This window comes from Lingula anatina, chromosome 4, assembly GCF_051362555.1.
Source record: "Lingula anatina isolate TDL-2025a chromosome 4, LinAna3.0, whole genome shotgun sequence".
NCBI classification, from domain to species: Eukaryota; Metazoa; Brachiopoda; class Lingulata; order Lingulida; family Lingulidae; genus Lingula; species Lingula anatina.
Window position 1 is genome coordinate 2,677,286 of NC_141770.1, and position 27,992 is coordinate 2,705,277.

Below are 27,992 nucleotides of genomic sequence, written 5' to 3' on the forward strand. Positions count from 1 at the left end.
TTATATAGAGACATCTCTGTGAATATTTGTGAAAAATCAACTTGTTGCCCTGGTAGAGGTTACAACATCAACGTCTCTGTGGCGTTAAGTTAGCGCGTTCAGCTGTTAACCAAAAGGTTGGTGGTTCAAGCATATCCAGGGACGATGAAGTTTTGGTGACGGATGAAATTTTTCTTGTGGTTTCTAAAACATGACATTACAGTATTTAAATCAGTACTTTTTAAAAGTCTTTATTGTGCCAAACTTAAGTATACCTGTTTGCACTGTCTGTTTTATAAATTAAAAATATTTATTTTACAATGAATTTTTATTAAAACAACCAAAACATTCCTTGTGTGATATTGACCAAATGTTTGTGTTGGAAAAAATTCACTCAGCACATGGAAAAAATGCACTCAGCACATTTATTAACTTTTAGCTTTAACAGATATTTAATTCTTTATTTTATCCTTTATTTATATGTTTTGATGTAAGCACAATAGAGTAGTTTCTGCAGTAGCCTAGACACCGAACAATGATAAATTGTAACACTTAAAGCTGAATAAATATTATTATTATTATTATTGTTGTTGTTGTTGTTGTTGTTGTAGCATATTTTCATCCATTCCTCTCTTCGCCGCCACCCGATCTTTTCTTCCGTTTTCCCCCGAAGACAGTCGAACGATCCCCATCCCCAGTTCGGCATACTGTGAAAACATCCAGTTTAACCAAAGACATAACACGTTTAGTCAGTTGCTCTGCTTTTAATGATAAGCGCAATTCAGAATGTGCACAAAAGCGGATTAAGATATATGCGTAGAATAATACAAGTTTTACACTCCACTAGTTGCGCAAGTTTAAGGTTGGTGTGAAAGTCGAATTATATCGGTTGAAATCGCATGTCCCATGTCCAATTGTCGAGTTGAGATTTCTATCTTCGTGAGATTTGAGGACATTCGCTGACACAGGTCTGTAAAAGATGTGTTAATGAAAAATTTAATAAAGAAGATGCCAGGACACTTCAACTCTAACAAATATATATTCAACAGACATATACCAAATTAAAAGAAGGTGCTTTCCCTGCATTTAGAATAAAATATAGGTCTGTATGCAGATTTGAAATCATGTAATTATCCTTGATTAAAATGTGTATTATTTCTATTAATTACCAATAAAAATTAAGTTAAAACGCAAGATTGGAACATTCATGGAAAATGACTTACAAAAGCCGTCAGTAAACGATATAATGGAACGGTCCTTCAGATATCTGGAAATCGTCGACAGATCCCGCTTGTCTCTTCCCTGTGTTATCATCTTGAACGCAGCCCTTGGTACAGCGTGACGTCATATCCGCAGTGTGGCAGACGACCACTTTGCAGTGGAGATAAATCTCAGGTAAAGTTTTCAAGAACTGGAAGGCCCGGATGCTCAACCGGATCTCCCTTGGATCCTGACTCGGGAGGAACTTGACTGCCGATGTAACTGAACATCTGAAGGAAAGGAACGGCAAGTTATTTTACTACCGGTATATATGACGCTCATTTGATTATAATATGAAGATGACTTCTGATTGGGAAAGGATCAGTTGACTAGTTCTTAAGACACAAAAAGTTGGCCTATTATCAAATCTAATAATAATAAACACACACACACACACGCACACACACACACACACAAAAGTGAGCTTACTCGTACATCCCAAATTACGGTTATGAGCGAGTCATTTTTGTACGGAACTTAAGATACTGTATGTAGGACCATGAAAACACGAAGAAAAACTATAAAACTCTGATAACCACGGATATTCGTTCATGCATTTTTGCATTGATCTGTATGAATGTACAGCTTAAATATTTTTTCATTACATTTTGTGTCCTATGCGTAACACAGGCATTTACCCGTTAATGATGAAGTTGAACTGGAGGAAGTCGAAGGGGCTGGAAGAGGGTGTAGCCTTGCACGTGTCCGCGAACAGTTTCACATCCTGGGACGTCGTGTTCACGCTCAGCACGAAATGCATCTGGTCACGAATCTTCACGGACACGGGATAGTCCTTTTCGGAGTATGGAGTTGAAAAATTATCGGTTTGGAACTGTTGGATGTTGAACGTCAAGTTCCCTCGACCCTTTTCCTTGAATCTCAATTTCTCTACAACTGGCTTGAAGCTTCCGGCGATCCAGTGGTCCCTTGCATACTTGCACTCAAATGGAATCTCGATCGTGCCGGCCCAAGTGACGACACCACTCATTAGAGAGAGGTAGTTTGGCCTGGTAGACACGATGTTGGAATACACGACCGAGGAGTTGGTGAAATTCATGATCGTGCCACAGCCGTGCAGGGGCGCCCTGAACGTGATGAAGGTATGGTTGCCTGTGCCTTGGCAGGAAGGGTCCGTCAACTGGAGTTGGCTCTCGTTAAGACCATGGAATGCCGAACGAAGCAGGTCTAACTGCAGGTGTTGGTTGGTGCAGGTTACGTTGACATCGGGAGCTGACGTAGCATAAATGTAGATGTTTAAATTTAATGACATAAAAAGGTACGCCCAGTCAGACAAACATTTTACCATTGTCTTTGTAATTAGTATCTATATCATATCCCCCCACATATCTCCTATTATTGCTCATTGATCAAAGTACCGTATTTGGCGATGTTAAACAAATTTAAAAAAGAAATACTGCAGGCGTTCACTGACATTCACATGTTTTTCCATCTTGCCTCAACACCAGATCCTTCACTGGACACTGACAGTGGCTGTGGTCATTGTAATCTCTATGGACACAGAAATGGCTACAGCCACCGTTATCTACTGTACACTCGTCTCTAACTGAAAGTGAAATCGGAGAAACTTTTAAAGCAATAGTTATCTGAACAAATAAAGATGAAAAAGATGATAAAATGAATTAAGAAATGACCCAAAGTCAATGCACTTAGCTGGTTGTAATGCACGAATGAATGCCAGCTCTCCAAAATGATCGGCTATGTTTCTATTTTTTTTTTTTTACTTAAAGGGATAATAAGTCTTCGTATGAGATTTATATTTCACAATAAAAACATTGTGAATAACTCACAGAAATAAAATATATTCTGTTTTACCACAAAAACGGCAGTTATAGCTATTATTGTGATATCTGAGCTGGTCTTCAGACCACGTGACCTCCATTGACGGCTGTACTCTGTTATAATCTCTTAAGAGATTTTGACAAAAAACCAAATTAAGAAAAAAACCAGGGACTAACTGAATGTAAAAATGGATTCATTAACCATTGGTAAGTATGGGAAAATTGTTGTTTACTCCAGTAAAATTCATTTTTTGGCCAAAACGAAGAGTTATTATCCCTTTAATCTAAAAAAAAAAGACAAGACTTACTACAGGCGCGCTTGTTACTTCCCACCACAAAGCCCTTCGGACACGAGCAGACGACAGTGAATGTAGAGTTATCCATGGAGCAGTTGTCCGAACACCCTCCGTTGTTTTCAAGACACAGATTGTGAAACTCTGAAATGGCATAATTGGTAACATTCTGTCACTCTCTCTCTCTCTCTCTCTCATTGTGATTCACTGTACGTGTGGATAAAAACGCGCGATGATTTACATTGGATATTTATCTAAGTTTGTAAACACATTCCCATTACTATACCCTTTAAGGCTTAACCTACTGTGACATACACCCGGTCTTTTGGAACAGTCACGTACCGCACGTCCTTTGGTCCTTTCCCAGACGGAAACCCCTTGGACACGAACACACAGCTTTGAATGTAGAGTTATCCATGGAGCAGTTGTCGGAACATCCACCGTTTTTATCAAGACACAGGTTGCGATACTCTGAAATTACATGATTGGCGAACTATCTCTCACTCTCTCTCTCTCTCTCTCTCTCTCTCTCTGTGTGTGTGTTTGTGCGTGTGTATTCGTGAGAAATTTTATTCATAGCCCCATACGCGTTTAACTGGAAATGTGTCTATGTGTCAATGAATTTTGATTAACGACCTATGTTGTAAAGCAAATTAATTACACTTTCACTAATTGCAGATAACAATTAAAACGGAATCAAACGAGTAAAAGGATAGGGAGTTATTGAGTGTAAGTTAAGTTTCATCAAGTGTCAACAAGTGTAGAACATGTTTTTAGTGTCAGAAAAAGATGGAAAAGGTCAAAGTCAGTAACAGTTAATGTGACTGGTTAATTTCATAGCATATTTTAATTTTGATCAACTGTTTATCACATGATAACTTTTTGGATAAGGTCCAAGCATGAGTAATCCAAATAATATTTTAGATATCTTTAATTGAAAACAAGTATCTTAGGGATTACCTAATAAGGAAATGTTGCATGGTGACTTGCAACATGCGAATGGAAAATTCCTTGTAACCACGCAAAGACAATGGAAAAGAAAACAAGTAAATGCGTGAAATATTTGTGCAGTTGTATGAAGAAGGAGTCGTTGAATAAACGTTCGAAAGCTCCAGACCGCTGTCGTTATTTCTAACTATAACACCTAGAAAGTCGATACAACAAACAGGTTTTACAGTGCTTCCGATCTTTTGGAACAGCCACGTACCGCACGTCCTTCGATCCTTTCTAAGAGGAAAACCACTTGGACACGAACACACAGCTGTTAATGTAGTCTTATCCATGGAGCAGAAGTGGGAACATCCACCGTTTTTATCAAGACACATGTTGTGATATTCTAAAATGAAAACATAACACCTTTGAGCCTCAGGTTTACTGCCCTAGCTTAATAATTCTAAATATTCAATTTGTCATTCAGCTTGAACTGCACCTTAAGACAACTTATAATAGTAAATGTATAGACATTGTAACGCTGGTATCATGTAGGCTATATCAACGGATGCGTGTCGCACAAGATGAAAAATACATATTTTGTATGGTTTCATTTTGCATTTTTATATATCTCTACAAATATTCAATTATCATTTAGCCTGCACCTCGACCACTTCACGTGCTAAGCAAATAGATTTTTAGCTATTTCTTCTTAAAGAATCAAATGTTCATTGGAGCTTGATGGTCCAGAATTGCGGCATTACGGCATTTATTGGAGAAATGCATGTGTGACTTCATATGACAAATAGAAATATACCTTTTAATAGACTGGACAATTTTCGTTTTATTCAGTAGAAAAAAAGAAATGCATGTATGATCGCCGAAAGACCCCCAACGTAGCAAATTTGACGCGATTGTTACGAAAAGTAAACTTTGTTTCACTTATGATTTTGAAATGATTGAATGTTTGTTAGCCTTTTAAATCGATAATCTTGTTACTAGTAATAATATTGGTTTATTCATAGAATTTTTGGGACTTAAGTCGCCTGTGAATATACGTTATTACGAAATAAATACTGACAACAAGAATTAAATGCCCATTTTTTTACACCTTTCGTTAAATTTAGTAAACCTATTAATGTCACGGCCTATTGGTTTTAAAGGACGACCACCCTGAAATAAACCGCCATACATTTATCTATCATAGCACAGTGTCAAACCGAGTAAAGATTGCCGAGGAAATAAAGGAAAGTTTGGCGTAGTCAAACGATATTTTATGGCGACAACAATCTCCAGAGCTTATTTACGCACATGCGCATTCTGCACATGCTCAATTCTACCTAGAGGGGTGGTCCCAATTGAGGCACATGTTGCTACTTATACCAGGGGACGTCACTGTCTGACCCATTTTGCGCTCATTCTGTTGTCGCGCACGATACGTTGAAGCTACAAGTTATCTCCGACTTTCAACTTAAACCTTCAGTTCAGAAAATTTCATCGGCTTTTCCTTCGATGAGACCTTTCCAGCAGTTCATCGATATTTCGAACCGTTACACCACGTTTACAGCATATTATATCAGCGAAAGATTATTTACTAGTTCAAGCAGGGAGTAGCTGTACATGTACACTGTTCGTAGTACATCTGCCGACTATTAGGCTACATGAAGGCGGTAAGTTATTTTCTCTACTGATTTATCAGATGCCGTTGACATAATCCATTTGTTCGTGACTTTCTGGTTTGCTCTAATAATGGTCACGGCGACTGCACTATAAGGCTCCTTGCGTATCACCTATTCAATTTTTTAGTTATCACTGAAGTTACCGTTTATACCTACAATTTATTAATTATCTTTGAGTTGCACATTTACGACTCCGTTTATAAGTCTTCTGATCACGATTGTCTTATCAACCCCCACCCTTCACACATCTCGAATTTTGGGTCCGTTGTCAAATAATTGCTTATCATGGACCACAGCTTACGATAACTGTTGCATGGTGGGGGCCTCTTTGCAACCCCACAAACGAAATTTGTGCAAAATTGCTTGAAAATGATAACTTTTGCTGACTCGTCTCATCATTATTTTTAGGATGATGAGTCTTAGTTAATATTTCATATTTAATTTTTAGGCCATAACATTTAATGCAGGCAACAATTTGCCACATTGTTATTATTGTTAAAATTATTAGGATAGTGAGTTTATATAATAAAAGCGGCCTTGTTTGGCCAAATCACGAACACCCGATAGTCTTTGTTGCATTTTCTTTTGCTATGAACGGGAATATGCAAGTTTGTGATGCACTGGGATGGAGGAGACATAAAAGTTACTTTATACAAGGAGTTCTGGAACTCCTTGCTTTATAAGCCTCTTTTCAGAATCAGCGTCTAGTCTATAGAGGATAATGTATTCTATGTTTAGGATTAAAAAATACCGACTGGGCGTAACTACATGTACGTACTGTTTACTTACCATCTAACAGTACTATGTATTGACTTTTCACTAGATATACAAGGGATGCGTATTTTTCTACTATGTAAATTAGGTATGGAATTAGTAACTCAACCGTCCTCTAGTAGTGTTAATTAAATATTTTATCAGACACTCTTCACTATTCCAGCCAGATAATGAGATTAGATTCAATGAGTTCATGATAAAAACACAAGCATCACAGCCAGGCTACATGTACTTATGTGGTGAACAATGCACAGACTCTATATGTGTACCCATTATATCAGGAAATTATAACCACTACTCCTCTCTGTTGACGCGTGCGGCACGTTGTTTTTTCTCGCCCTGATATATTACAATGAAATGCACTTTTAACATAGAATAGAAGTAAAGCCTCGTCAAATATATCAGGGTTATCATTCCATTCAAAAATCTTATAAACTTTAGATGATTGCCCACTATCAGAACCAAATCCTTATTTTGGTCATTCGCGTGCAAAACGATCAATAAGTATATGCAATGCATTTTGAGACACTTACCACCACAATAAGCCATAAAGCATTTTGGTGCACTTGGTAAATAGTACACATAGAATCCCGCCGAGCACATCTTCACTTTGACTTGAAATTGCTTATCACAACAGCTAATTAGGTGGCTCATGCATGCCTTTCTACTGACCACACCAACTCCTATTGCTGGGTGTTTACCATTCAACCACATGGGAGCATTAGTTCCGCATGTGGTAACAGCTGGGCACTGTAAATAAGGCAATTTAAAAAGTACAATAAAAAGTATATGAAAGATACTTAAAAATATGACTTATATTTGCTCATCGGTTATTCTTATTTACACATTTTATACTTTTATTCCATCAGTCATATTGATTTGCCTTTGATGTAATAATTTTATTAGTTCTAGCACATTTTCACAAAGACTATGACCAAACAGTTACCAACAGTAACCAAATAGTAAATATTCTGCATGTTCAAGTTTATTAGACTGAAAAATTGAGATACATGATATGGAATGTGTACATACTGGGTATGTCCTTTAACAGCATTACTAGTTTACCCTCGTCTTCTCCCCCCCCCCCCCCCCCCTCTCTCGCTGTCATTATAATGTATGTGTGTGTGTGTTTTGAGTACTTAAGTGTGGTGTGACCAAGTTGAACGTGTAGTGAAAACCGTAATGGTATATTGTCAAGAATTTTGATATAGTCTAGAAAAGGCTAAGCCAGAATTGCCTTTCCTCAGTGTACTTATACTGACCTTGTCTAGCATTCTATTGCCAGCATTGCCTTTGAATCTGAACCACCCGGGGAAGTTAATGTCAGTCTCTCCTGCTTTATCACAATGTATTTTCCCATTTTTATCCGTGCCTTTTTTATTGTTCACGCTTCTCCAGTCCTGGTCCAGAACGCCGTGAGTCACACAGGGATCTTTGATAGATTTTTTTAAAAAATGTGTCAATACACGCACAGATGGTTACATAAATATATCTCTACGTCCACGATACTGGGTAACGGCATTGGGACTTGGGCAGCAAAATTTCAACATGGCGTCAATTCTTGCGCACGCTTTCCGCTTAGAATATACATCGTATTTTGCTTTTTATTCCCAAATTTGGAAAATGTAACTTTAAACACATAAAAAAGATTACACTTAACTTCGCAGAGTAGGGGAACACGCTGCAATCCTGAATCGGCGGTTAAACAGCGACGACATGAAATACTCTCTCCTGAGCACGCTTTCAGCTTATAATATACATCGTATTTTGCTTTATATTCATAAAACTTGGAAAATGTAACAGTAAACACATAAAAAAGTTATCAGGGAAGAGTACACTAAACTCCACGGAGTTGGGAAAGCTCCCTGTGATCCCAGAATCAGCGTTTAAACAGCGACGGCATGAAAGCGTTTTTCGTGTATTACACGCCAAAAAGTGTGAACCGGATAGATCTATAGTTAATTTAATTAGTCTCATTTAATATTCATGTGACCGGGTCAAACGTCATCAATAAAAATCTCCACTATTTGGCCGAAGCTGAATGGGGAAACGAAACTACACTCTAGCTGTGATTTCGTTGTCATGTCTGTCTGAAGGAACCGAAACAGGATTGGGTCATAACATTTGTGATTACACGCTCTGATGACAGGATTTCCTTACACATTGTTGTTTTACGAAAAGCAGAGCGTATATCAGGTATTTAAAAACCCAAAATTGAACGACTTATATTGTTCACGTGTATGGTATATGATACCTTGTACTGAAGTTGAAATCAGAAACGAAAGTAATGCAAAACAAACCGCTCTCTTCTCGCATCATAATTTGCGACGCAGAGCAATTTTTGTTTTTCTCTAGTGTGCCTGCCGTGAATGTTCCCTGAGAGGGCAAAAAAACATGATAATACTATTCTCAGAGTTTTCTTTTCCGTAATGCACAGCTGTAAAACAGTCTCACATGTCTGTATCTAAGATTTAAGCGCTGTTTTAGTATTATATTCAGCTAAAAATTAAAAAGTTTTAAATACACAGCGATGTTTGGAAACACACAATTGTTTGTTATATTAAAACAAACCCATCCCTTTTCATATGAAAGCAGTCCCATTGTAATCCAACACATAGGAATTCTTTGACACACTTTCAAAGATGATAACCCATTGTTGTTACCCAGTATCGTGGACGTGAAGATATATATTCCTATTATCTATACTGTATGGTAAGTAATTAAAACGCGTAAGTATTGCGTTTTTGATGAAACTAAATGAGTGGAAAAAGTTGCCACTTTAAGGAATAGAAATCCGTAGGCAATCGCCCAAAGCCGTATTTTACATGCAACGCACAGGTTTTATATGATATGATATTTGGACTAGCTATTTGTATCATTTACCTGCGGCTCGTTGGTAAGGGTGGATATCTTCCTTCCCTTCCTGAAAAATGAACGTTTCAACTATGTACATTATATGTATAGATGAGCAAGCACACAAACAGGCGCACGCGTACACACCGAAATCATATGCTTTGCAAATTTAATTTAATATCATATCAAAATTATGATAATGCTAAAAAAAAACTAAATAGCAAAGCAGGCCATCCATTGCCTAAGACTGCATTCCCATAGATTTAGATCGATCCATCTAGATCGACCTAACTCCCTGGGGGTTCACGCTAAATTGCTGTCAGCTGAGCGCCCACGAAAGTTAATTACCTCCTTACAGCTTTTAGTAGGCGGGACGGATATTTAAGCCGGCTAAGCTGACAGTAATCTAGTGAGACTTCCCACAGGGATAGATCGATCTAAAATCTGTGGGAATGGGGTCTTAGAGGGTGGGGGATATGAAGCTAGAATATTAAAACACATGTATGCCAAGAGCACATGTTGTAGTAGGGTATACACATGGACTGAACAGTTGAACTCTTTTTGCTTGTAATAATGCTTTTTTTTTCGGTTGGGGGGGGGGGGGGGGGGGGGCGGGCGAGAGTTGAGGGGTACGACCAAAAATATGTGTGTGCAGGCGCGCGTGTGTGTGCAAATCAACACAACTTGGTCAAGGCCTTGCTTATCGCAGTGTAAGACCCCATTTCCATAGATTTTAGATCGATCTATCCCTGTGGGGAATCTCACTAGATTACTGTCAGCTTAAGCGTCTGTCCCGCCTACTGAAAGCTGTAAGGGGGTAATTAACTATGGTGCGAGCTCGGCTGACTGCAATTTAGCGTGAACCCCCAGGGAGTAAGGTCGATCTAAATCTTAATCGCTGGATCGATCTTAATCTCTGGGAATACACCCTAACAGTCTACATGTACCACTTTTCACAATACTTCGGTAGATACTGTATACCAGTAAATTCTAATTTACCAAAAAATATGAAAACATTACCTCTGATAGGGAACCCTGCAAAACTGCGCACAAAATACAACAAAAGTAAATCAGCCACATCCTCTTGTATCTCCAGTACTGAAAGAAATGGAGGGTTGACTTTAAAGTAAACGGCTCCTCAAGTTCCACGCCCACAACCCCCAAATATGAACATGGAAACTAGCATGGGCAAGTGAATGACAGTTTATCTAAGTCATACATTCCAATGCTATTGGAAAGGGGAGCCAGGTTGAGGAGGATAAAAATATAAGCGACCGCGACTGCTTTAGTTACATTTATTGCACATGACTATAAACACTTTTGAATCCGATTAAGTCATTCGTAAGAGAATGCGGATATTTCGCCATGTCTTTTGTCTCCTATTTAATCTTGATCAGGGGCAAGGTAAAAGATGCGTTTTCATGTTGGTGCATCATTTCACAGCATAGACGCTTAATGAACAAGTCGGGTAAAGCTAGCAAAGTATAAATTTCTTAGATTGTTTTCATTTTAATTCAACATTGAACTAAATTTATAAAATATTAATGTCAGAAGAATACCCGATATTAAACAGAAATCATACTCGACACCGTGATGACGTCACAACCTGAAATTCATTCTTTCAACGGCTTTGTTACAGTATACCGGCTCCCAAACTGTTAATTATACATATACTACAGTAAATGCATCAAGAATGACCAAAGACAACACATTGGTAGCCGGTTGCTTGCTTTTAATGATTATCAAAATCAAAATCTGCACATAATCGGAAGTATTGACGTGGAAATTGATATCCGACTTTTACATTCTACTTGCAAAATGTAAAGGTTGGGTGGTTTACAGTTTTATTCAAAGTCAAATTAGATTTGTTAAAATTCACGTCTCATGTCTGATTGTCGATATCATCGTGCAAGTTGCAGACATTTGCTAACGCAGGCCTGTAAAGAGATGATTTAATGACAAAATTTAATAAAGAAGATGGCAGGACACTTCAACTAAAACAAATATACATTAAACAAATACAAAAGATGCAGATGAGCAAAATGGTTTCAGGAAACATAGATCATGTGAAGATCATGTCTTTGCACTCAATAGTATTGTTAAGAACAACACACAGGTATTCGCAGCGTTTATTGATATAAAAAATGTTTCGATTACATCGATAGAGATATTATGTTGTAGAAGTTATTGATAAATGGGATAGATGGAAATTTTATCGAGTATTGAAAAACATTTACTATCAAACGACTGCCCGTGTCAAAATCAATGACACGTATACTGACTAGTTCAACTGTCGTACTGGTGTAAGACAAGGCGACAAAATCTCGCCAACTCTATTCTATATTTTTGCAAATGATATAGTAAGTGAAATTAATGATCTAGGAGTTGGAATAACGTACGAAGACAATCAGGTGTCTATTCTTCTATATGCAGACGACATTGTACTGGTAGCACCATCAGCACGTAATTTACAGGTCATGTTAGATTGTCTTGTTAATTGGTGCAAACGCTGGAGGGTAACTCTCAATGCAAAGAAATCAAAATGTGTCTATTTTAGACACCATAATGTAAAGGTTTCTTATTATACCTTCACCATTGGTAATAACGCTTGGGAGACAGTGGACAGATATAAATACCTTGGTGTTACATTCCATTACTCAGGCCAATTTTAACATAATGCTATGGAGTTAGCGAAAGGGGCCAGCAGAGGGCTAGGTGGTATGATTAATAGAATACATAGTTTGAAAGATATTGGATTTAGTACTTTTGAACAACTGTTCAGATCACGTATCATGCATATCACTTAATACTGTGCCTCAGTATGGGGGCATAGGACATTCCCATCTATAGAGAATGTACAATTACGAGCTATCAGGTATTATATGGGAGTACATAGATTTAGAACAATATTAGCACTTTATGGTGGTGTCGGTTGGATGCCTCTAGTTTACATTCAATGGATGTGCATAATTAGATATTGGAATAGATTAATAGACATGGATGACAATAGACTAACCAAGAGACTGGTTGAGCACGACTACATATTATGTAAAATTAATTGGTGTAGCGATTTCAGAATAATCATGCAAAAGCTGCAGTTAGAAGATATATTCACAATGCGGTCAGCGGTAGACTTGGAGCTAGCACATGGGAAAATTATTGAATTGTACTAAATGTTATGGAAAAACGACATCCTGAAAAAGCCAAAGCTGAGAACATATATACTCATCAAAAACACCTTCAACTGTGAATCATATGTTAGGTTGTCCATGAGTAAGACATTAAGATCAGTACTGTGCCAATTTAGATGCGGAAGGAGGCGTGTCAGCCAATTAAGATGGTTCTGCTGATTGGACTTAGCGAGAATCCCTGTAGACTTGGACCGACCCAACCAGTACACTGTGTCTATAACAATGGGGTCTAAAATATATTACTTAGATCAGGGGCCATGTGTTAACTATCATGGGACCAACAAATTGTTTTGTTTTAACGTTGAAACAACGTTGAACCATAACGTTGAGTAGACATTGAATAAACGTTGGATTTGAAAGTTGTGTCAACCTCAGATAACAACGTTGTATCAACGTCAGAAAACAATGTTATGTCAACCCCACCCAGCGGGAAATTAGCCTGGATGTGTTGAGCAGTAGGACATGTTTGATGGCTTAATATATGTAGGGTATAAATGTATGGTCTTTAAGTTAAAATTTCCAAGATTTAGATTAATATATATAGTTCTTTTCTTATATATATATATATATATATATATATATATATATATAAGAAAAGAACTATATATATTAATCTAAATCTTATATATATATATATATATATATATATATATATATATATATATATATATATATATAAGAATATAACTACAACCATATATATATATATAGGCCCTATATAAAACAAAGTCACAGTCACCTCAACCTGTCTATCTATAACAGGTTACCAAGTACTCCATCACGTTTACAGCAACTTATTCATCTTTAAGTTAAAATTTCCAAGATTTAGATTAATATATATAGTTCTTTTCTTATATATATATATATATATATATATATATATATATATATAAGAAAAGAACTATATATATTAATCTAAATCTTATATATATATATATATATATATATATATATATATATAAGAATATAACTACAACCATATATATATATATAGGCCCTATATAAAACAAAGTCACAGTCACCTCAACCTGTCTATCTATAACAGGTTACCAAGTACTCCATCACGTTTACAGCAACTTATTCATCCTAGTGTTAGCTGACCTTGCAAGCAATTCAGTTTATTGGAATGTATTTCTGAATAACAAGATAAGAAAATTCACTAGTTAACTAAAGACACAAAACAACTGTCAATTTTACTTTAAAACCATTTTGTTATTATTTTGATAAATTTAGTTACAGCATTGATAAACAAAGTATCACGTTTTCAATAATCAATATTTTAAATTACAATCCATAACTGCAAGGTTGTGTCATTGACCAAAATACAACGTTGAGTCAACGTCACATTATGACGGTGTTTCGACGTGGCTGGATCAACGTTGATCTGACGTTGAATTTAGGTAGATCAACGGCAATTCAACGTATCAACCTGTTTTCAACGTTGATCCAACGCAACTATGCCTGCTGGGAAGCTTATAGAGGATTAAAAGATACATTGATGATATATATGTAATATTAACCTAATCTTATCTAATGTTAAACATCGCGCGACAAGATCGTAGCGGAATATTGTGGACCAGTAGATTGCATGCCCCATGTAAAAGTAACTAAAACATTGTAGTCATTTCTCGGACGAATTGATTTTTTGTTTCATTGGTTGAAGGTCCAAACCGCAAAAGTCAAAACCAAAATAACTTAACGTAATTGAAAAAAAAAAATAGGTTGAATAACCGTTTACATAGAAGTCGATTACAGATACCGTTTAATACCTGTATCTTTAGTATTTATATATAGTCTGTTTTTTTTTACTTTACTGAGTAAGCCTACGTGTGAAAAGACACATTTATTGAGTTGCAAACTTTTTTAATTTGGATAAAAAATTATAGACGTTTGTTAAGATACTTCATGGTATATTACCACTTCATAGGATAAGAATTACTACTTCATGATAGAAGGCGACTTCATTGGTTAAAAATAAGGACCCTTAGGAGACTTCGTAGTATATTACCACTTCATGGTACATTGTATCCAAACATGTTTCAGTTCTGGTTGGATGTGGAAATTAGGCGTAAAGGTCGATATGAAGTTTCATTCTAGACCATGATTTCCAGAGTGACGTGTGTATTTGAAATGGGGTGTGTGTGTGTGTGTGTGTGTGTGTGTGGGGGGGGGGGGGTAACATTACTCATGATAGTGCGTATTTTATCTCGTTGGAGTTTAATGAAGCTGTTATTTTCAGATGTTCTCGTAGATACCCGTGAGATTAACTTCTATAAATAATGTATTTTATCTCAAGAGCTCCGATCCAGCGACGGAAAGCATAAAGCTAGTTTTTTGTTTTACCCATTTAGTTTTGAGATTTTTCAGATTTCAGGACGATTAAAAACTGACAATATTTGAACGTTGAATCATGGCGGGTCTAAGGCACTAGATGTATAAGACGAACGAAGTGTATAAATAAACACATTGCCTGCCTTTAAACTAGGGCATAAAACTGACCATGTGTGGTTTGATTGACGGCGCAGGTTTATAGATGTGGCTAGTACACAGTAGCAAGAATGTATGTGTTTCCACTGTAGGTAGAGAACTCTACTAGGCAGAGAGGTTTTAATTTTGCTCCACACTAGGTGTACATTAATATCTTTAACAAACCGTCTATTCCATTATTCGTGTTATAGAAGTATCTCTTTTGTAACTATGACATAAATGTTATGACTTGCAATAACAAGCTGTAAAAATAGGCTTTTCTATTGATATGCAACATAAATGTTTCGAAAATATCTCGGTCTTTAAAAAGATTGACCTCCTGGCCTATATACTTAATGAAAACGCTTAGGTCGGAAAGTCTGAAATCTGAATGATTTGAAACGGTCAACTGTCCAGATAGATGTCGGGGAGAATGAAATACTGGGGATTCATAAAACTGGTGTGGCGCCGCATTTTGCAACTGCAACGCATTTTGCAACCAATGAAAATCGTGAAAACGAATTTTTCAACCGGAACGCATTTTGCAACCAGAATTTTTTCTTAGTCAATAAATAGCTAGTGTGAAGTTCTATAGAGGTAGAATTGGAATGGGGACGGGGTGGTCTCGGCTAGGTACGCTTACATTGGTCAAGCTTTCCCTGTGGTGGACAATTCATTATATACATACATAATCTATTTCACATTGTTACTTCCTAAACCATCATAGTTAAGAACTTGATACGTCGGGGATTAATAAACCTATCATTATAGGAATTTGCAAAGGCTCTTCGGAATTCAATTGTGACTTGGGGTGTGGTCGACCCTGGGGGTGGTCTATTCTAATTTTTACATCGGATTTTATGCTAGGAACATGAAACGTGGCTACATACTATTTTGAATGTGGAAGTGCACTTCGGATTTTTTTTTTTTTGGGGGGGGGGGGGGGGGCTGGGCTCGGTTGAGTCTAATTGATCGACATTGTTATTCCTGCCATATCTATCCTTAAGAACAATAAAGCTGGGAACGTAAGGCTATGGGGACTGAAAAATCTGTCTTTGGGGATGTGTATGGGTCCTTCTGGGTTTTTGTGACATTGGGTGTGGCCGTCCCTGGGGAGGTTGATTTTAAATTTTACATCGTTGTTCGTGCTTCTACCCTTACGCCATTACAGTTAGGAACATGAAACCTTCCGGGCTGATAAACTTACCATTGAGGATATGCATAGGTTTCCGGGAATGTTAGTATGATATTTCAGGTGTGGCTATCCCGGGGGGTGGTTGATTCTGTTTTTCACAACTTTATTTCTGCCATCTATACCCTTAAATTTTAAGGAACATGAAACGGAAATTGATGAACCAGTCATTTTAATGAATGTGCAAGGGTCCTTGAGAAATGTAGAGAACAGCAGAAGCACATACAGAACTAAATGGACTTCCAGCCATATGCATAAATATAGGTCAGGGAATCCAATTAAAAACTAATTCAAGGCCCCACACACTCTATCAGGAATCCTAGCGTTTGACTGCTGTTGTGTCTTAACACAAAACAAAATGTTTATTTCCCAAGAGCAGTAATTAACATGTGTGTTTTATGTTAAAGAACAATGGGACTTGGACCCTAGGATAGGAGGATTCCTGAGAGTATGGGGTCTTGAATGGGTTTTAATTAACTTGACCTATATTTAAGAATACGACTGAAGGTCTGTTATTTAGTACTGTCTGCTGCTTTCTCTACATTTCCCCTTCCTTCCTAACCGCCATCAGATTCACACATAGGATGTAGTACTAGCTGGGTCGGTCCAACTCTGCAAGGAATCTTAAGTGCAATCTATGGAATCAGCTTCATTGCCTGCAAACCACTAATCACTCCACCCCCTAGGGACGGTCACACCCCAAGTCACACTAATGTAGCCCACCCATGCACCAAAGACTCATGTTCCTTATTCGAATGGTCTAGCGGGAGATGAAATAAATTACGGTAATATATATGTGTACCAGGGACAGCCACACCCCAGGTCACAAAAAAAAAAAAAAAAAAAAAAAAAAAAAACCTGCCTATGCACACCCCGACATTTTAGTTTCCTCAACCTAAAGACCTATGGGTATATAGAAGAAAATACAATTTAAAGATAATAATCAACCACCCCTAGGTCACCAAAGTCACCAAAAATCCGAAGGACACGTGCACATCCCTAATGGCAAGTTTAAATATCCCCAACGTCTCATGTTCCTCACTTTAATGGATAGAGGATACCAGTAACAACGATATAAAAAATATATACCCCCCCCCTAAAGGACTGCAAAGTCCCACTACTAAAGGTAGATGGAAGAAATTACGATGTAAAAATTACAATCAACCACAATAACAATCAACCACAATTCTGAATAAATATCAATCTACAAGCCTGTTGATCTCGCTGATCAACTACGTTAGTTAGGCTGCTAAACAACGAGTAGGCCTCTCCCCCCCTCCGAACGCCTTATTAACAGGTTTCCAAATGCAGACTGTGCCGCAGATAATACTTTCGGGTCAAAAGAGAGCCAGCCAAGGGCACATTTCGGGGACACCATTGATCACATCATGATGGACATTCACAGGTGTAGGACCAGAACAGAGCATCTCGGAAACCAAGGGACAGACGTAAATCATTACACTTGCGCGTGTCTTTCCTCATGGAAAAATTAGTCTTATAATCCAGTAACCTATGCGTAAATTATGTTTTCATAGCCTGGTTTACCTGATCCATTAGTTTTATGCATCAAGCGGATCTGGGAAGGGAGGGCCCAGGGGGTCTGGACCCCCTTTTCTTCAACGCTGACCATAATGTCCCATAATGTACTGATTTTTAGTAATAGGCCTACTGAATCCTCACCTTCATACGCCTGTGTATTTTAAAATTAGGCCTACTCAAAACATGCATCCAATACCACTAAAGAAACCCTATTCAGTCATACAAGTGAATTAAAACGTACAGTTTACCTATTTTGGATAATATTAACAGTACAAAAACATTATATTTCAAAAACGTTCTCTCTCATAGCGTTGGGCCAAGAACAGGTACTATTTCACCATTATCCCATGAAGTCGCAGGCAATATCTTATGTGGAGATGAAGTCGCAATTTATCCTATGAAGTCGATTTGACAGTAAAATCAGAGCATTTATCCCATGAAGTGGTACATGTAATATACCATGAAGTATCTTAACAGACGTTATTGCAGTACACGGCACTAAGTTCAGTTTATTTCCTAGAATGGAATGGATTAAAAAAACCTTTCCTACTACATGTCGGTAAGATCGACCCAGATTTTGTTCTTTGTTTACTTTTTTGTCTCTAAGTCAGAAAGAGTTCCGAATGCGTAATATATATAATTCAGGTAATTAGGTCACGGCTGATCCTTTCCTTAGTTTTGAGTATACCGCGAATCGAAACCGATATTTACGATTAATGGGCGTTAAATATTGTAATCGGAAGGTTTCAAGATCCTTTAAAGTTATGGTATGTAGGCTCTGATCAGCTGACTAAGTTATATGCATAGCTACCTGTAGCCTTCCCTCTACCTTTGGGCCACAGATTGGTTTTTCACTGAACATTCGCAGATATGTCACTGGTAAATCAGTGGCACTTGTAAACATGCATCTGCACTGTAACTCGTTAGAGAAAAGTGCACATTAATCTGCGGCCCTGATAGAGTATACCCGTAGCCTTCTGCTACCTGTGGGCCATATAAAATACATTACTGCCATTTCGTAGCCTAACGTAATTGACACAGAAGCGAAAGTTTATTTCACAACAAGCAGCAGGTGACCTCATTTAATACAACGTAATAGTGTAGATAGCTGTGAACTATATATAACCTGCTGATGACTATCAAGGCCAGCCGTTTTTAGTCTTTGGGTTACGGACTATGGGTACCCTCTACTAGGGCCGCTGTTTTTATTATGTGGACATTTTCTCACACGCGAAGTAGCCTACAGAGAAAAACGGTCAATTTAACCAGTGACAAATATGTGATTATCTAGTGAAAAATCTGCCTGTGAAACTTAGGTATTTTAAAGGGCGAACGGTGCCATTTGGTACAGTTTAGAGCTATGATACAGCTTGTCCAAATTCTAATTTCAAGAGGGTGTAAATTGGTGTAATTATTTTCAGAAATCGAAGTGGAGGAAGGGGCAGGACCCCCTGATCCAACCTTAATTCGCCACTGTAGAGGTTTAAGAGGTCTATTATTAAAATCATCACCCGACCTCGTATCCGAGAATTACATGTAGTTCATTGCTTGTTGAGCCTATCCAGGGTCGTTTGTTTGATTTACCTGTACGTTTGGTTTGGATATACATCGAGCAAAACCCTCAGTGAAGAGATTTCCACCCTTATGTTTGGCTGGCAAAAAGGGAAGTCACTATTTTATCTCATTTTTGTGCAGCATGAAATACTGTACACCATGAAAGCCTAAAATACAGCACTAATAAAAAACATCATACCTGTTCATATCAATATTGCAGTAACGATTTACCGCAGTCACAATTTAAAAAAGGCAATGATTGAGGACACATTTTGGTGCAGCATTGAAAAAGGCTCACTTTTAAATGATGACGTTTTATTTTTTCCAGAGCGACAATAGGTCTAATATTAATGGCTCCGTAAAACGTAACATTTGTAATACTGGCCTAGGACAATGTATTTAAAACAATGTCACCTTGCCTAACAGACTACAGCAAGCGCAACGCCATGGATGTAATACCGAGTCTTCTGCTTGCTGTAGCGTTAGGTTCTACTTTGACGGTGTGTTTGCCCCAGCCCCGGGGGGAGGGACCGTCAGCTAGCGGACTCCCTTCAGACTTTCTCTGGGGCGTGGCCACTGCCGCCTACCAGATAGAGGGCGCTTGGAACGAAGACGGTGAGTTCTCTGCTGTCATCAGTTTTAAGTGAAGCGATATCAGTCTCAGTGTTGCTTTGTTTAAAAATAAAATGGAAAAACATACATTTCAGAACGAGATCCATTGAATTTGAATTTGTAAATCCTAGATGACGACCTCCGGTTGTCTCAAGGCCTGGTTGACCACTTCTAGACCAGATCGGTCGCAATTTGAAATTTCAATGTCATCAGTGATGACAGCTGAGTAGGTCTCACTCCGTCATAGCTGTTATGATTCAATTAAACATTTGTGTTAGCGCAGTTTCCGATTATGGACCAAAACCATAAGACAAAAGATACTTATTTCTTAATTTGGTAGTCTATGTGTAGTTCTCATATTGTGTTTTGGTCGACTTGCTCCTTTTTAATTTATTCAAATCCTTTTGCATGCATTCGTTCATTAACTGATCTGTTCTTTTGATTTAATTTATTCAATAATTTATTTCATCTAATCGTTCAGGTAAGGGTCCTAGTATTTGGGATGTGTACTCTCACAAGAAGGGGAACATTTTCGACGGTTCCAATGGCGATGTTGCCTGTGACAGCTATCACAAATGGCGGGAAGATATGGAAATACTAAAGCTTATGCGGGTAATGAAGATACCAGTATATAATGTTGAAAGAAACACGCTGTATTCAACAGTGTAACCATATTAAGATTATTGTATGATATTTTATGATATACTTTGTAAATGAACATATTTTCATTTCGCGGAGACTGGTATCCAAAAGAAATATTTTGTTGTGACAGAAACCAGAGGAAATGAATAAAATCAGTCTGTTGCCTATTGTTTTAGACTATATGGTGATTGTCCTATTGTCAGTGACATGTGAACGACAGAAATCAGCAGCCACAAAAGCCTCTTAATTGACAGCGTATCGGATAGCGTCAGTATCGATATGATAAGTGATGACATTAATCTTTGTTATCTGTACAGATACTGCCATGGCATCAATACTTGATATCTTTATTACGTAACTATCGAACGTGATTTATTTCATAATTTGTAGAATAAATAATCTATGCAATCACCCATGCTGTCTCGACTTTAGGTAAAGCACTACCGCTTCTCCCTGTCTTGGCCAAGACTTCTACCAGACGGCACCAAGGGTTCGTTGAACCCCAAGGCCGTTGCTTACTATATGAACATCATTAAAGCCCTGAAAGACAATGGTATTATACCACTGGTAACGCTCTACCACTGGGACCTGCCAAAAACACTACAGGACAAGTATGGCGGCTGGCTCAACGAGTCCGTTATTCCGCTGTTCAAGGACTATGCCGAAGTTTGTTTCAAGACCTTCGGTGACCAGGTAAGATAAATGTTGCTTAAAGTTAACTCTGGGGCTGCTTACTTTTGACATGTTGGGTTCATTTTGGTTAAAAAGATATGCATACATGTCAACTCTCCTGGAAAATCCGCAAGTCTCTCGGATACAGAACGATTCTCCCGGTCTCCCGTATGGGTAACCTGGATAAAAGCGACTTTGATAATTTGCACCACTGTCATCTAACGTCCTGTCTCAAATACCCCCCCCCCCAAAAAAAAAAAATAATAATAAATATGTCTTCAGAATAGTTGAGTGATCTTTTTAAAAACTTATTCTCTTCTAATTGTTTGGGGGGGGGGGGGGGGGGGAGGTTAACAGAGTGGTCGGGTGAAATATCTCGATTATATCAATTGTGATAAAAAATTCATTGTAAATCTTTTTGTCAATATGGCCGTAAAACCGAGGCATTAAAGGTAAGCCAAACAGTTTGCTAGGAAAAATGAAAAATGCGGTGTTATTTGTTTCATTGTTACAGGTCAAGCACTGGCTGACATTCAATGAGCCTTGGTGCGTGTCTGTACTGGGATATGAGGTGGGTCAAATGGCGCCGGGTATTAAACTGGCGGGCACCGGTGCCTACAGGGCCGCTCACACCATTCTAAAAGCGCATGCCGAGGTGTACCACGTGTACCACGAGAAGTACAATGCAGACAAATCAGGTAGATAAAAGAAGCTCCAGTAGAGTTGCGTGACATGCTAAAGATTATAGTAACACCACGGATTATGCACGCTGTCTCCGAAAGGTGTCGCCTGTAGAGACAATGCAATTCAATAACCGGGCACATACTGTAACCCATATCGAAGGTGGCAGATACTTCCAAATACAATATTTGTCCATGACTGAAATATATATTGATCAGAAAATGAAATATCACCTTTTAAGCATCCTATAACATCATTAATTGGTTCTTCTATTTTTCTCACATAATATTCACATGAAAAACTTGCAGGTAAAATCTCGATCACGTTAAGTTCGGACTGGTGCGAACCGAAGACGAAGAGCCCCGCGGACGCCGAGGCCGCCGAGAGGAACCAGCAGTTTATTCTTGGCTGGTTCGCGCACCCCGTGTACGTCAACGGTGATTACCCGGATGTAATGAAATGGACTATAGGAAACAGGAGTAAGGAAGAAAACCTGAACCAGTCCAGGCTACCCGTGTTTACTAAAGACGAGAAGGCAAGGATAAAAGGTTTGGAAAAAATCATCACATTTTTGGTCTTTCATCTTGTTATCAATTGTCATGGGACTTAATTCACATCAGCTTAACATGAAGTTAGGTTATGCAAGGTTTGTTGTGAAGGTTAGGATGAATAAGGTTAATTTTCTAGAATGTTAAGTATTTAAAGTTTGCGAAAATACCGTACGCCATTTACCGGTAGTACCGAACCAGTTCAAAAGTCCTGTCTTCATTAACGAACGCTGCTTTGGTGACACTATTGAAATAATAGCCTTAGCTGTCGTTATAACAGGGACCTTTGATTTCTTCGGCCTGAACACGTACACCACAAACCTGGTCACTGGCGCCAAAACCACGGGCGCCGGATACTACAACGATATCGAGGCGGCGTCTTCTAAAGACCCGAAATGGAAAACGTACGTATAAATACCCAAAAATGACAGCTGTGTAGTGTCATTACTCAAATTATTATTCCAATAAAGGATTCTTTGGCATGATTATTTATTTATTTATCTATTTATTTATTTATTCATCATATAGGAAACGGTGCAAGAAATGAAACGAAAGTGATAATGATTTTTTCCAGTTTAAAAGGTCTTTTTAGAGAATATTGTCATAATATTATAGCCATAACCAGCCGATATCTTTCAGTCGTCAAACCGATTTAGATGACGCACGTAAAAATGAAATAGGTACCAAACCACTAAATCAATAATAGGGCCTACCAATATTACACAACCAATAGTTTGGCAAAAGAAAGAAAAGTTTACATCCAGTGCCCACTGAATATTGGCAGTTTAATTACGGTTGGTGAAATTTCATTTAGTCGTACCAAGACGTTAACTTGGTAAACTAAGACGTAATCTGATTGCATTTGGTGAAAGTCCCCGCGAAGTTGGATCAATCTACTGAGTGCGATAGTTTCACTGTGAACACACCCTTAACCTCTCTTTGAAAGCCTGCGCGTTTATTCTTCAGATCGGGCTCGTCTTGGCTGACAGTGGTGCCCTGGGGCATGCGCAAGATGCTTAACTGGGTGAAGAAACAGTACAACAACCCGCCCGTCATTATCACAGAGAACGGCATGTCAGACAGGAACACAACCATCCCTGGAATATACCGGGACGACTGGAGAATAGACTACTACGCCGGATACATTAGTAATATGATTGACGGTAATAACAAATACCATTTTTGTGCTCTCTTTTTGCCTTGGGGTGTGCAATATTTAAAATAAGGAAAAGATAATTTTAAAGAATTTAAAAAGGTAGCCTTAGTTTTCCGATTAATATCCTTTACTTACCATAATGTATATGTCTGTAAGTTATCACATTAGCGGGTGACACGATCACATTTAAACAATCCCTCTGTCACATGTGACACACTTTTTTTATAACACCTAATACAACACTTGTATACCTACCACACCGCACGCATCTAACACAGGTACTTAAACACCTAAAACAACGTATTTATACACTTATTGCAACGCACTGATACACCTAAAACCCCCTTCACACTGGACGGCGTCCGTTCTGCGTCCTTTGTACGACCATGAAACTGGCATCGCACAAGCATCGCTTTGGTTTTCAGAATGAATCCTCAATGATCGGCTAGTTGTCGACAAATAGAGTGTTACTTCTTTTTTTTTACTATCACATGGGACCGTACTACGGGACGCGTGCAGAAAGGACGCCGTCCAGTGTAAATGACATAGGGGCAAAAGGTAACGTACTTTAACACTTCATACATTTTCCTTCCAGCGGTCACTAAGGATAAATGCAACGTGATAGGCTACACTGCCTGGTCAGTTATGGACAACTTTGAGTGGTCAAGTGGGTATTCCCAAAAGTTTGGCATGTACCACGTGAATTTCAGTGATCCCCAGCGTCCGAGGACCCCCAAGGAGTCGTCTGTGTACTACTCTATGGTGATCAAAGCTAACGGCATCCCGAAGTATACCCCACGGTCTTTTCGCGTTTTAAATGAAAATTAATGAAATTAATAAATTATTAAAATGAACGTCAGTTTAGAAAGTTCTTTTTCTTTTTTCTAGGGTCAATGTGAAAAAATGAAAACTTATAAGTAGTTATAGACAACACTTAAATATCTTTATTTCTGCCTTTTTTTAGTCATGCCTTGATACTTATTGCTCATGAATATATTCGTGTAGATTTGTCCGCTGTTTTATTTGCGAATTTTAATTTGAAAATTAAGTTTTCAATGCTTCAGATGGCTTTGTGGCGGATTCAAGAAATACACTTGGCGCTAACTATTCATGTCACTTCTTAAAAATACATCTTTGGGTTTACAAGTACAGACATGTTATTTAATTGCAATATTTATTCCAAACCGTTTTCTTTTGATTTTTTCCTTCTTTCTCGAATAATAAATGAAAACAAGTACTCAAAACGTGTTTTAATTACTTTTCACAATCTATTTATTGTATTAGTAGCATCAGTTCTTTAACTATATTCACCAGATTGCCAGTATATGAGTTCCTATTCAACTTCAGTAAAAACTATGGGCTGCCAGTTTTGGAGATATAAGGGACTTAAATGTTGCAAATTTCAGTTAATGGTGAAAAGTTGGTCAAAGGTCAACTTCAACGTCACAGTTAGTTTACCAGTATAAGACTTCCTATTCAACTTTAATAGTAACTATGGACCTATCTCTGCCAGTTTTGGAGATATAAGGGACTAAATGTTACAATTTTGGGGTTACAATAATGTGCCATAAATTTCTTACAGAGGAAATTAATTGAAATAAAGAAAAGGTCCTTTTGGTTAAAATTATTTAAATGGGAAGTGCTCAGAAGTCCCAGATATTCAAATTTCATGAATTGATGTCATTTTTGACCACAAGTTGTCTGCCTCGCCAAGCCTTATGTTATCTTTTCCAGACACTCAAAATTTTATGCATATTGCCGTATTGCACATTTAACTTTCAGCTCTACAATGTATTTTTTGATGCAGTATAACTCGTAAACCGTATGGAAAACAGAAAAACCACCCCCAGTGTTGGGCTTTACATGCTCTATCAAATGCAAAAAACAAAATTTCTCTAGCATTAACAGTTCCAGAATTAGAGTTTTCTGTTTCGGCATCTAATGGCCGCTGCTCCCGTGAAAATGCACCGATTGACCCCAAACTCATGGAGATGAACGATGACCTGAAGGGTAACGCCTGCTATTATAGGTTAGGTCTGTGTTGTTTCTGAATACCAGCGTAAACATTTTTTTCGTAAAAAAAATTATTATTATTTTTTTTAATTTTTGGCCCGTTTCACCTTGAAATAAGGTCAAAGGTCAAATCCAATGGCATATTTGAAACCTCCACATTTGACTTTCGGTCAGCCGTCTGTAGAAATTTTTCCCATAATTCCTTCGGTATGGTAGATATTTAGCATTTAATTTTGCCAATTTTGGACAAGGGTGCATTGCGACGAGCACCACACCTAGACCCCAGCACCGACGAAGCCCATACTTTACGTGGAACGAGTTGAGATTATACTCGACCTAAAGCCAAGAGATGGGTACGCAGGCTCTTGTAATCTAGGAGGAGAAGCGGTAACGGTAACATGGCGGCGGAGCCGGCGGAACGGACGGAACGGACCGGACGGGACTAAAACCATGTGGACCGCCAGCGCCTACACTGGTGGCACAATTATGTACCAGAGGAACTCTTACTGCTTGTAGTATACACTTTATTCTATATCATGCAGAAGAAGCTAGTTTTCATAATCACAAAAAAATGTGTACTAGTAGACCTAAACAGAGGCAAAATAAATTTTCCCAAATATTTCCACACCAAGATATATATATGCCTATCTATCTATAACAGGATATCGTGAACTGTCAACATCGTTAACTTCACTCCATCACATTTACACCTGGACTTATTCATCCTTGTGTTAGCTGACCTTGTGAGGAAGTTTATTGGAATGTAATTCTGAATAACAAGTTAAGAAAATTCACTAGTTAACTAAAGACACAAAACAACTATCACTTTTACTTTAAAACACCGTTTTTCATATTTTGATGAGGTTCGTTACAGTATTATTGTCTATTAATCTTTTCAGGAATTAATGAACAATAGGTGGATTATGCAGCATTGATGTTAATAGGCTAGAACTAATTAATTATTACCCATGGCAACATACCTGGTTTACCTTACAGCTGCCATAAATTCATTTAATACATTATGTCATACATAGGCTTTTATATAAACATAGTATCACGTTTTTTATAATTAATATTTTAAATTACGATCCATGTCTTGGATCACGACGACCAAACAACGTTGAGTCAACGACCAAAATTCCACGTTGATTCAACGTCACATTAAGACGGCGTTTTGATATGGCTGCATCAACATTGATTTGACGTTGAATTTAGGTAGCTCAACGGCCCAACCTGTTTTCAACGTTGATCCAATGTCACTATGCCTGTCGGACAAGACAACAGCGTCTCCTTGTCACTCTAAAAGACCATTCCCACAGATATTTAGATCGATCTATCCCCCTGGGGAGTCTCACTAAATTGCTGCCAACTTGGCCGGCTTAAATGTCTATCACGACTAGTAAAGCTGTTAGGGGGTAATTATCTTTACCCTAGCTGATTAGGTAGGCGTGACAGACATTTAAGCCTCTTGAGCTGACAGCATTTTAGCGTGAACCCCCAGGGACTTAGGTCAATCCAGATGGATCGATCTAAATCTCTGGGAATGCAGTCTAACATCTAATCATACTTCTACTATCTAAAATATCTTGTAAGTCAAGTATATACAAATATATACTTTACTTTCCATAGTTTAGAAACTTATCACAGATGAATATTCCTGTCCTATGACAATAATTATACTCATATTATTAATACAAAGTGAACATTACCGTCACATATCTTAACTTGGAATAATACCTACTTCAAATAGACAGTAACTGCCTCGGCTTGGTTGCAATTCATACAAAAGCAGCAGTGGAGAGAGAGAGAGAGAAACATCTGATCCGACTGCGCTGGAGTACCAGATGACGACCATCATCTTGCCAATCCTTTTGTGGTTGCCATGCTCATTAAATACTCAGAACTCTGATTTAGTATTTATTACTTAATCGGCACATTTGTGTGAATCTGAAACATATCAGGCTCCATTTTATTAATTGTTCCATTTGAGTTGATCTGAATTCGTTAAATTGAAAAAAAAGAGAGAGGGTAAAAAAGTAGGTCTAACATTTTAAAAATCTGCCCAATAGTCACTTGTCTCACGGCTTATTCCCAATGATACTATAAATGAAAATGGCATTGGTGGATGGGCCAAGCACAACAGATTTATCCAAAACTGA

The 27,992-nt window shown here is 37.9% G+C and overlaps 2 protein-coding genes across 3 annotated transcripts; one reads left to right on the forward strand and one right to left on the reverse strand.

Annotated features, from left to right (window-relative positions):
* On the reverse strand, positions 1 to 27,670 carry LOC106152228 (oncoprotein-induced transcript 3 protein-like). Its single transcript, XM_087012213.1, has 12 exons — positions 27,575 to 27,670; positions 10,588 to 10,665; positions 9,598 to 9,637; positions 7,977 to 8,146; positions 7,248 to 7,464; positions 4,539 to 4,667; positions 3,674 to 3,802; positions 3,347 to 3,475; positions 2,672 to 2,803; positions 1,878 to 2,469; positions 1,203 to 1,469; positions 1 to 949 (listed from the first exon to the last, which is right to left on the reverse strand). Exons 2-11 carry the CDS (start codon positions 10,645 to 10,647, stop codon positions 1,211 to 1,213), a joined length of 1,857 nt encoding a protein of 618 aa, XP_086868339.1. The 5' UTR covers positions 10,648 to 10,665; positions 27,575 to 27,670; the 3' UTR covers positions 1 to 949; positions 1,203 to 1,210.
* LOC147762058 (cytosolic beta-glucosidase-like) lies at positions 18,593 to 25,064 on the forward strand. 2 transcript variants are annotated; one of them, XM_087012119.1, is made up of 10 exons: positions 18,593 to 18,722; positions 19,377 to 19,436; positions 19,838 to 20,124; positions 20,603 to 20,733; positions 21,196 to 21,456; positions 21,950 to 22,133; positions 22,425 to 22,664; positions 22,945 to 23,068; positions 23,631 to 23,827; positions 24,416 to 25,064. In XM_087012119.1, the coding sequence occupies exons 3-10, from the start codon at positions 19,917 to 19,919 to the stop codon at positions 24,646 to 24,648; spliced, it is 1,578 nt and encodes a 525-aa protein (XP_086868245.1). In that variant the 5' UTR covers positions 18,593 to 18,722; positions 19,377 to 19,436; positions 19,838 to 19,916; the 3' UTR covers positions 24,649 to 25,064. The 2 variants fall into 2 exon arrangements, with proteins under 2 accessions (XP_086868245.1, XP_086868244.1); XM_087012118.1 differs by having other exon boundaries at positions 19,377 to 20,124.
* Positions 27,671 to 27,992: the final 322 nt, after the last annotated feature.